Here is an 11,045-nt window from a genome sequence, read left to right as displayed (position 1 = left end):
TGCAGCTTTGCGTATGCAAATGAGGACTTAAGCAGATTTTCAAAGCATTTCATCACTGTGATTTCTGCATAAGTTCCGAATTTGCCTGCGCAAAACTAGGGCTGGTTTTATAATGTGGAAAGTTAGTCACACATTGTAAAGGCCCATTCCAGCGACGGCATTTGGTATGCATTCCCGAGGGAGAACTCCACGGCAATTTTAAAATTCAAAACCGGCATGGGTTCCCCCCCAGGAGCATACCAGGCCCTTAGGTCTGGTATGGGTTGTAAGGAGACCCCCCCACGCCGAAAAATTGACGTAGGGGGTCCCCCTACAATCCATACCAGACCCGTATCCAAAGCAGGCTACCCGGCCGGTCAGGAAGGGAGTGGGGACGAGCGAGCGCCCCCCCCCCTCCTGAGCCGTGCCAGGCCGCATGCCCTCAACATGGGGGGGTTGGGTGCTCTGGGGCAGGGGGGCGCACTGCGGGCCCCCCCACCCCAGAGCACCCTGTCACCATGTTGATGAGGACAGGACCTCTTCCCGACAACCCTTGCCGTTGGTTGTCGGGGTCTGCGGGCGGGGGCTTATCGGAATCTGGGAGTCCCCTTTAATAAGGGGGCCCCCAGATACCGGCCCCCCACCCTAAGTGAATGGATATGGGGTACATCGTACCCCTATCCATTCACCTGGAGGCAAAAAGTAAAAGTTAGTAAACACACAACACAAGGCTTTTTAAAATAATTTATTATTCTGCTCCGGATGCCCCCCCTGTCTTCTTTATTAGCTCTATTTCCAGGGGGGGCTTCTTCTTCCACTCTCCGGGGGTCTTCTTCCACTCTCCGGGGGGGGTTTCTTCTTCCGCTCTCCGGGGGGGGGGCTTCTCCGCTCTCCGGGGGGCTTCTTCCATCTTCTCCCCTCTTCCGCTGTTGACTCGGCGAACCCCGGTTCTTCTCCAGCTGTCCGGTGCCTTCTTCTTCAGCGCTGGCTGCCTGCTATGTTTGTGTGTTAGCTCAATTAGTAACAGGCAGCCGGCGCGGTCTTCTGTGACGTCAGGGTCTTCTCTTCTGTTCTTCTCCCCTCTTCCGATGTTGACTCGTCGCATCTTGTCGCTGTAATGATGGAAGCGCGCCTTGCATCCCATTTATATAGGCATCACCGTCCCATCATGCTCCGGTAGGTACCCACGTGGTGGGTGCCTACCCACGTGCACCCACCACGTGGGTACCTGCCGGAGCATGATGGGACGGTGATGCCTATATAAATGGGATGCAAGGCGCGCTTCCATCATTGCAGTGACAACAGGCGACGAGGCAACATCGGAAGAGGGGAGAAGAACAGAAGAGAAGACCCTGACGTCACAGAAGACCGCGCCGGCTGCCTGTTACTAATTGAGCTAACACACGAAGATAGCAGGCAGCCAGCGCTGAAGAAGAAGGCACCGGACATCTGCAGAAGAACCGGGGTTCGCCGAGTCAACAGCGGAAGAGGGGAGAAGATGGAAGAAGACCCCCGGAGTCCGGAGAAGCCCCCCCCCGGCGAGCGGAAGAAGAAACCCCCCCCGGAGAGTGGAAGAAGCCCCCCGGAGAGCGGAAGAAGAAACCCCCCCCGGAGAGTGGAAGAAGACCCCCGGAGAGTGGAAGAAGACCCCCGGAGAGTGGAAGAAGAAGCCCCCCCTGGAAATAGAGCTAATAAAGAAGACAGGGGGGGCATCCGGAGCAGAATAATAAATTATTTTAAAAAGCCTTGTGTTGTGTGTTTACTAACTTTTACTTTTTGCCTCCAGGTGAATGGATAGGGGTACGATGTACCCCATATCCATTCACTTAGGGTGGGGGGCCGGTATCTGGGGGCCCCCTTATTAAAGGGGACTCCCAGATTCCGATAAGCCCCCGCCCACAGACCCCGACAACCAACGGCAAGGGTTGTCGGGAAGAGGTCCTGTCCTCATCAACATGGGGACAGGGTGCTCTGGGGTGGGGGGGCCCGCAGTGCGCCCCCCTGCCCCAGAGCACCCAACCCCCCCATGTTGAGGGCATGCGGCCTGGCACGGCTCAGGAGGGGGGGGGGCGCTCGCTCGTCCCCACTCCCTTCCTGACCGGCCGGGTAGCGTGCTTTGGATACGGGTCTGGTATGGATTGTAGGGGGACCCCCTACGTCAATTTTTCGGCGTGGGGGGGTCTCCTTACAACCCATACCAGACCTAAGGGCCTGGTATGCTCCTGAGGGGGAACCCATGCCGGTTTTTTCTTTGAAAATTGGCATGGAGTTCTCCCTCTCAGGAATGCATGCTGAGCGACGCTGTCATTTTTTTTTATAATTATTTGTTTTCCCGGCGCGTCTTTTTTTTTTCACCCGTCGCAACTTTAGTGTCCCGTCGAAATTCTCAAAGCCGCCCGGCGTTAATTACGTTCGCGCGCTGCACGTCGGGAAAATGACGTCACACGCATGCGCAGTACGGCCGGCGCGGGAGCGCGCCTCATTTAAATTTTAAACACCCCCAGGAGAGGAGGACCGCCTTAGGCCGGCGGCACTTAAGTTACACGGCCTGAAATTTCTGGGTAAGTGCTTTGACGATCGGGCACTTAGGTAGAAATTTTAAGTCAGTGTAACTTAACTGCTGAAATTTAAGTTAGGCAGCTTTTTTGAGAATTTGGCCCCATGTTCTCACAGTCCCATTTAGCAAGGCAGGTGGGCTTTTTACAGCAAGTCCTTAGCATATAACAAACAAATCATCTGCTTTTTCATGTTATCATCTAAAGTTCAATGCTTCCAAGCATGCGTCCACTTGATTCTGAGCATGCGCGGGTTTTGAACCAATGCTTTTCTGTACTAACCATCGGTTTGGTCCAATGGGGCAGCAGTCCATCGGTTCGGTTTTGAAGCATGTTTTAAAATTTTGGACCGAAGGAAAACAGACCGATAGCCTATACACACGGTCGGTTTGGTCCGATGAAACTGAACTTCGGTTCATTCTCATCGGTTTTGTCCGACCGTGTGTACGGGGCCTTAGTGTTCTGTCAGCAATCAGCCTTTTCACCCAGCAGAATGCTCCCAGCAGAAAGAGAGAGAAAAAGATAGCCCTCAGTCAGCTCCTATATTTATTTATATATATATATATATTATGCAGATCAAGGAATAGATGCTTTTCACACCCAAAGCTGTATAAATCCTCCAGTACCCGGCACAGAACTTATAAAGATTCTGAGATGCTCCTCTTTTATGGTACTTTTATATTCATATTTACCGTATTTATCGGCGTATAACGCGCAACGGCGTATAACGCGCACCCCAATTTTAGGAGGGAAGTTTCAGGAAAAAAACTTTTTAAATAAAGAACTTTGAAACCCCCATCATTGCAGCCTTGCCAGTGTCAGATCCCTGCTCTCTCTGAGGGAAGAGGAGGAACGAGTGCCGCTGAATTAGACCACAAGTGATATATAACCCCCCTCACTGCTCCAAAAACACTGACCTTGGAAACATTGCAATCATTGCAGCCTTGCCAGTGTCAGATCCCTGCCGTCTCCGAGGAAAGAGGAGGAACGAGTGCCGCTGAACCACAGAGCCGCAATCTTCTGTGTACCGGGCGCTCCGTGCCGCTGAATTACAGAGCCGCGATCTTCTGTGTACCGTGCGATCCGTGCCGCTGAATTAGAGCCGCGATCCCCTGTGTACCGGGCGCTCCGTGCCGCTGAATTACAGAGCCGCGATCTTCTGTGTACCGGGCGCTCCATGCCGCGATCCCCTGTGTACCGGGCGATCCGTGCCGCTGAATTACAGAGCTGCGATCTTCTGTGTACCGGGCGCTCTGTGCCGCTGAATTACAGAGCCGCGATCCCCTGTGTACCGGGCGCTCCGTGCCGCTGAATTACAGAGCTGCGATCTTCTGTGTACCGGGCGCTCCGTGCTGCTGAATTACAGAGCTGCGATCTTCTGTGTACCGGGCGCTCCGTGCTGCTGAATTACAGAGCCGCGATCCCCTGTGTACCGGGCGCTCCGTGCCGCTGAATTACAGAGCTGCGATCTTCTGTGTACCGGGCGCTCCGTGCCGCTGAATTACAGAGCCGTGATCTTCTGTGTACCGGGCGCTCCGTGCCGCTGAATTACAGAGCCACGATCCCCTGTGTACCGGGCGCTCCGTCACCCACAGCCACACCTCCCGGCCCCGCTCATATGATAGACAGTTGCCCAATGCGGGGCCAGGAGGCGTGGCTGTGAGTGACGGAGCACCCGACACACAGCAGATCGCGGCTCTTGTAATTCAGCGGCACTCGTCCCTCCTCTTCCCTCGGAGACGGCAGGGATCGGCGTATAACGCACACTCCTGATTTTCTCCCTATTTTCAGGGGAAAAAAGTGCGCGTTATACGCCAATAAATACGGTATTAAATTCCACCTGCCCACATCTTAAACCCTACCCATCTTCACAGAAAGCCTGCCTACTCTGTATATTTGTTGTCCACTTTCCCTCAGATTGGGTCTTTTGTACCACCAGCAGAGTCTATATCGATCTGCAAATATACCATAGGCGTGTGCACAGGGTGTGCCAGGCGTGCCCAGGCACACCCTAATCACTCTGTGCAGAACAGATTCCCCCTACTGACCTGGCTCACCCTGCTTCCCCCCACAGCACTGCCGGCTTCCCCCTCTCCCACTAGTTGTAGCTTTGACTAAGCACTGGTTTCAGTGCGAAACGCGTCAGCAGTCAGGTTTTATTATATTTTGCCGTGACTTATAGTGCTGTCCTTCTTTTAATAAAAGGCTACAATTTGTTCAGAGTGCAGCTGTCCAGAGACAATCTTTGTTCCTGCTTTGTCCCACCAGTTGTTGTTGCTGTGGATGTTTTAGGATGAGTGGGGGAAGGGGCCAGTAAATATACCATTTACCGTCCTCCTACCTTCCTGAATGAACATCATGAGTGATTGGTAGAGTGTGTGAGCCTTGGGGTGCACACCCTAATGCATGGATCTTCAAACTACGGGCCTCCAGTTGTTCAGGAACTACAATTCCCATCATGCCTAGTCATGTGTGTGAATGTCAGTGTGTTACAATGCCTCATGGGATATGTAGTTCTACAACAGCTGGAGGGCCGTAGTTTGAGGATCCCTACCCTAATGCCAAAGGCTGCGCACACCTATGAAATATACCCAGACCTCTTAATTTCTGCCAAACCCCATCCCACCCCAACTTTGTAATCTTCATTTTAAAAATATTTTTCTGCAGCCTTGAAAACCGAAGTAACACACATAAATCACAATCCTCCCCGGGGCTCACAGACCTTTCCCTTCAGCTGAGCGTAGACAATAGATCTTTGACCCTGGAAGATGGCAGTGGGGACTTTGGACAGGACGATGGCTTCCACACTGGAAGGAAGAGTCCATGTGAGAGAGATGTCCTTCACAGCGGGCTGTAAGGAGAATTTGAGTGCCCGAAGAACCTAGAGAGTAAAGTAAAAAAAGAAACATAAAAAAATAAGTTTAACTTAAAGTAAAACTTGAGCCACAAATAACAAGATAAAAATGAAAAACAGCTCTTACTACAATATACACCAGGGGTCTCAAACTCAAATGACCTGAGGGCCACAAGACAAGTTTTCATATGCCATGGGGGGCCGCATGCAAACTTTCAAACTTCAAAAACAGCACTGGTGTCAGCGAGCGCATTATTAACCCCCAGCACTGGTGTCAGCGAACACATTATTAACCCCCAGCACTGGTGTCAGCGAGCGCATTATTAACCCCCAGCACTGGTGTCAGCAAGCGCATTATTACCACCAGCACTGGTGTAAGTCAGGGTTTGACAAATTTGCTTGGAATCTAGGAGCCAGCTAAAAAAGTTAGGAGCCAGAAAGCGCGCCCCGTCCCGACGAGCTTGCGCGCAGAAGCGAACACATACGTGAGCAGCGCCCGCATATGTAAACGGTGTTCAAACCACACATGTGAGGTATCGCCGCGATTGGTAGAGTGAGAGCAATAATTCTAGCTCCTCTGTAACTTAAAACATGCAACATGTAGATTTTTTTAAACGTCGCCTATGAAGATTTTAAAGGGTAAAAAAGTTTGTCGGCATTCCACAAGCGGAAACAATTTTGAAGCGTGACATGTTGGGTATGAATTTACTCGGCGTAACATTATCTTTAATAATATTAAAAAAAAATGGGGATAACTTTACTGTTGTCTTATTTTTTAATTAAAAAAAGTGTAATTTTTTCCCAAAAAAGTGCGCTTGTAAGACCGCTGCGCAAATACGGCGTAACAGAAAGTATTGCAATGATCGCTATTTTATTCTCTAGGGTGTTAGGATAAAAAATATATATAATGTTTGGGGGTTCTAATTAGAGGGAAGAAGATGGCAATGAAAATAGTGTAAAATGACATTAGAATTGCTGTTTAACTTGTAATGCTTAACTTGTAATACCAACGGCCACCACCAGATGGCGCCAGCTCACATCTGGTGGTAATAACTTGTAATACCAACGGCTCACCACCAGATGGCACCAGCTTAAAAAAAAAAAAAAAATTTTTTTTTTTTTTGCTCCCCTCACTTCCACCCTGCCTGAGGGCCATTTATAACTGGTCCGCGGGCCGCAAATGGCCCGCGGGCCGGTACTTTGAGACCACTGATATACACCTTCAATTCAGAGATTTTCCCACAGTATACTTTTTTCTGCCACCAGATGTCCTCGGTCTGATGGCCAACATCAATTAACCTACTTCCTTTGAACCCAGGTCCCAATAGCCCCAGCTTGTGATTGGACAGTGAAAGGAGAAGCAGCACAGCAGTCAGCTCCTCTCTCTGTCACTCAGGATAGGGGAGTGCATGAAGGGGAGTTGCCTATATGGCAAACCTGGATACCATACACACAACTGTACATGAATCCCAGCTTTCTTACTACTTTATAACTTTAAGGCTGCATTCACACCTGAGCGTCGGTCGTTCGGTCGTTTTTTTGGGCGTTTTTTTCCGGCGTTTTGTCGCGCGTATTAATGCTTATTTGCGCGTTTGCATACAGCGTTGTCCGATGTTTTTTACTTCAACGTTTTTTATTTTAGCCAATAGGAAAAATGATCATCTTTTCATCACTTGTTGCTATGTTGGTAGATTGTTTTAATCTTCTGCATGGGCGACAAGTTCTATTGATTAAAGCGACGAAACGCCCGTAGCAAACGCCCGTTGTCAGGCAAGTCGCTTGAATCGAGCGTTTCCATTACTTTCTATGGGAAATGGAAACGCTCAAATACGCCCAAACCGCCCGATACGCGCGACAAAAAAGGGTCCGGAACTTGTTGAGCTTCAGGCGATCGTCGTTTCAGCGTTCGGCGTTGAGATGTGAACAGTCTCCATAGAGACTAATGTAATTTCGACCCTCCGGCGTATTGTAGCGTCGTGCTTCAGGCGTTAAAACGCCTAGGTGTGAATGGAGCCTAAGACCCCATTCACACCTGAGCGACAGCCGTGTTCGGCGGTAGCGGCGTATTTTGCCGCGGGTGTGAAACTTTCAATTTTTTTTTTTTTTTTCAAAAGTCTTCCCATTGCTGTCAATGGGCAAACGCCACTGTCGCCTGAAAAAAAGGGTCCGGGACTTTTTTTCAGGCGACAGGCGTTCGGCGTCTATGAGATGTGAACCATCTCCATAGACAGCAATGGGAATTCTCCCCTCTAGCGGCAGAAGCGTCCGGCGTCTGGCGTTTTGTCGCTCAGGTGTGAATGCAGCCTAAGATCAAGGTTCATCTTCCTGGTGGGGTGAACTGAGTACCTTTTCATCCTTCCTTACACCGCCCTCCTTCTCCCTACCTGATTTGGATCTACCAAGAGTTCAAGGTGAATCCTGCCTATTCATGGTTTGCGGTCCTGACAAACTAATACAGGAGTACGCAGGGCCGAATGCTTTGCAACCATAATGCACGGCAAAGGCCTTTGGGCCAGATTCACAAAAGAGATACGACGGCGTATCTCCTGATCCGCCGGTCCTAACTATGCGGCTGATTCATAGAATCAGTTACGCATAGATAGCCCTAAGATCCGACAGGCGTAATTGACTTACACTGTCGGATCTTAGGATGCAATTCTATGCCGGCCGCTAGGTGGCGAGGCCATTGCGGTCGGCGTAGAATATGCAAATGACTAGTTACGGCGATCCACGAAGGTCCGCGTTACCCGTCGCTCTAACTTTACGTCATTTCCGTCGAGATACGCGTCGTAAACTTAGGGCTGAGCCCTAGGTGTTCTAAGCCATGTTAAGTATGGCCGTCGTTCCCGCGTAGAAATTAAAAAAATCACGTCGTTTGCGTAAGTCGTCCGTGAATGGCGCTGGACGCCATTTACGTTAACGTCTAAACAAATGACGTCCGTGCGACGTCATTTAGCGCAATGCACGTCGGGTAATTTTCCCGACGGAGCATGCGCAGTACGTTCGGCGTTACCGGCCTAATTTAAATGGTGCCCGCCCCATTTGAATTAGGCGGGCTTGGGCCGAGCGGATTTACGTTACACCGCCGCAAGTTTACAGGTAAGAGCTTTGTGAATCAGGCACTTACGCTGTAAACCTGTGGCGGTGTAACGTAAATCAGATACGTTACGCTGCCGTGGAGATTCACAGAAGAGATACTCCGTCGTATCTCTGTTTCTAACTATGCGACTGATTCATAGAACCAGTTACGCATAGATAGGCAGAAGATCCGACAGGTGTAATTGTTTTACACTGTCGGATCTTAGGATGCAGTACCGCAGCCGCCGCTGGGGGGATTTTGCGTCGTAAACCAGCGTCGGGTATGCAAATTAGGAGTTACGGCGATCCACAACGGTTTTTCGCATTTGCTACGTCGTCGGTAGTCTAGTTTCCCGTCGCATAGTTAGTCGTTATTTTTCCTGCCCTAACTTTACGCAGCAATCGTATTGCTGTGTAAAGTATAGGCGTCGTTCCCGCGTTGAAATTTAAAAAACGTCGTTTGCGTAAGACGTCCGGGAATACGGAAGTACGCGACGCACGACGCCGTTCGAGAAACTTACGTCACTTTGCGCAAAGCACGGCGGGAGTTAGGAAACGGAGCATGCGCAGTAGGTCCGGCGCGGGAGCGCGGCCTAATTTAAATGGCACACGCCCATTTGAATTGGCCCGCCTTGCGCCGGAGGCTGCGAGCGGAGGTTTTCATTGCAAGTGCTCTGTGGATCAGGCACTTGCGATTAAAACTTGCGGCGGTGTAACGTATCTACGATACGTTACACCGCCGCAGTTCTACGTGAATCTGGGCCTTTGTTCTTAGGTCAGCTGGCTTAGAAAAGTCAATAATGGGGGCTTTGTTTGTGTGGTTTTGATTTTATGTTGGGGTGCTCATCATTTTTGCCGCCAATTTGTTGTGGTAACTGCCATTTCTAAGCAGCATGCTGCTGCATATTTTGAAAAAAACAAACACTTTCCCCACCAAACATTTTTTTTTTTTATTCACCTCTCGTAGACTTCCCTGGGGTTTGATTGCTAAGTTTTGGATTTTTGAAACTTTAACCACTTAAGACCCGGACCTTTAGGCAGGTAAAGGACCCGGCCAGTTTTTGCCATTCGGCACTGCGTCGCTTTAACTGACAATTGCGCGGTCGTGCGACGTGGCTCCCAAAAAAAATTGGCGTCCTTTTTTCCCCACAAATAGAGCTTTCTTTTGGTGGTATTTGATCACCTCTGCGTTTTTTATTTTTTGCGCTATAAACAAAAATAGAGCGACAATTTTGAAAAAAATTCAATATTTTTTACTTTTTGCTATAATAAATATCCCCCAAAAATATATCAGTTTAGGCTGATACATATTCTTCTACCTATTTTTGGTAAAAAAAAAAAAAAATCCCAATAAGCGTTTATCGATTGGTTTGCGCAAAATTCATAGGGCCAGATCCACGTAGCGGATCGTAATTTTATGCCGGCATAGTGTATCGTAGTAACGCTACGCCGCCGCAACTTTGAGAGGCAAGTGCTGTATTCACAAAGCACTTGCCTCTAAAGTTACGCCGGCGTAGCGTAAATCTGCCGGCGTATTGGCGCGAAATTCAAATGTTAAAGATGTGGGCGTGTTTTATGTTAATTTTACTTGACCCAACGTAAATGACGTTTTTTTCTGAACGGCGCATGCGCCGTCCGTGGGGGTATCCCAGTGCGCATGCTAGAAATTAACCCGCAACAAGCCAATGCTTACGACGCGAACGTCATTCTACGAAAAACTACGCCCTATTCGCAAACGACGTAAAATTTTCAAAATTCGACGCGGGAACGACGTCCATACTTAACATAGGATATGCCTCATATAGCAGGGGTAACTATACGCCGAAAAAAGCCTTACAGAAACGACGTAAAAAAATGCGCCGGCCGGACGTACGTTCGTGGATCGCCGTATCTAGCTAATTTGCATACTCGACGCAGAAATCGATGGAAACGCCACCTAGCGGCCAGCGTAAATATGCACCTTAGATCCGACGGCGTACTAAGACGTACGCCAGTCGGATCTAGCCCAGCTTCAGGCGTATCTTGTTTTGTGGATACAAAACAAAGATACGGCGGAGCCAACTAGAAGTTACGCAGCGTATGAATAGATACGCCAGCGTAACTTTTGTGGATCTGGCCCATAGCGTTTACAAAATAGGGGATAGTTTTATTGCATTTTTATAAAAAAATATTTTTTACTACTAATGGCGGCGATCAGCGATTTTTTTTTTTCGGGACTGCGACATTATGGCGGACACATCGGACAATTTTGACACATTTTTGGGACCATTGTCATTTTCACAGCAAAAAATGCATTAAAAATACATTGTTTACTGTGAAAATGACAATTGCAGTTTGGGAGTTAACCACAAGGGGGCGCTGAAGGGGTTAAGTGTGACCTCATCTGTGTTTCTAACTGTAGGGGGGTGGGGCTGTACGCCTGACGTCTTTGATCGTATTTCCCTATATCAGGGAACACACGATCAATGACGGCGCCACAGTGAAGAACGGGGAAGCTGTGTTTACATACACCTCTCCCCGTTCCTCAGCTCCGGGGACCGATCGCGGGACTCCAGCAGCGATCGGGTCCGCGGAGCTTC

General features: G+C 49.4%; 1 protein-coding gene across 4 annotated transcripts in view; it reads right to left on the bottom strand.

Annotated features, from left to right (window-relative positions):
• Positions 1-11,045, bottom strand: part of LOC120924587 (von Willebrand factor A domain-containing protein 5A-like) — a 131,783-nt gene that overhangs the window by 35,824 nt on the left and 84,914 nt on the right. For all 4 annotated transcript variants that reach the window (XM_040335573.1, XM_040335575.1, XM_040335574.1 and 1 more), the window contains exon 12: positions 5,257-5,415. In XM_040335573.1, the coding sequence (XP_040191507.1) occupies positions 5,257-5,415 (159 nt within the window). The remainder of the gene's footprint in view (positions 1-5,256; positions 5,416-11,045) is intronic.

Source organism: Rana temporaria, chromosome 1 (assembly GCF_905171775.1).
Source record: "Rana temporaria chromosome 1, aRanTem1.1, whole genome shotgun sequence".
Lineage (NCBI taxonomy): Eukaryota > Metazoa > Chordata > Amphibia > Anura > Ranidae > Rana > Rana temporaria.
The sequence above is the reverse complement of the archived record's forward strand: the minus strand, read 5'-3'. Positions and strand labels throughout refer to the sequence as shown.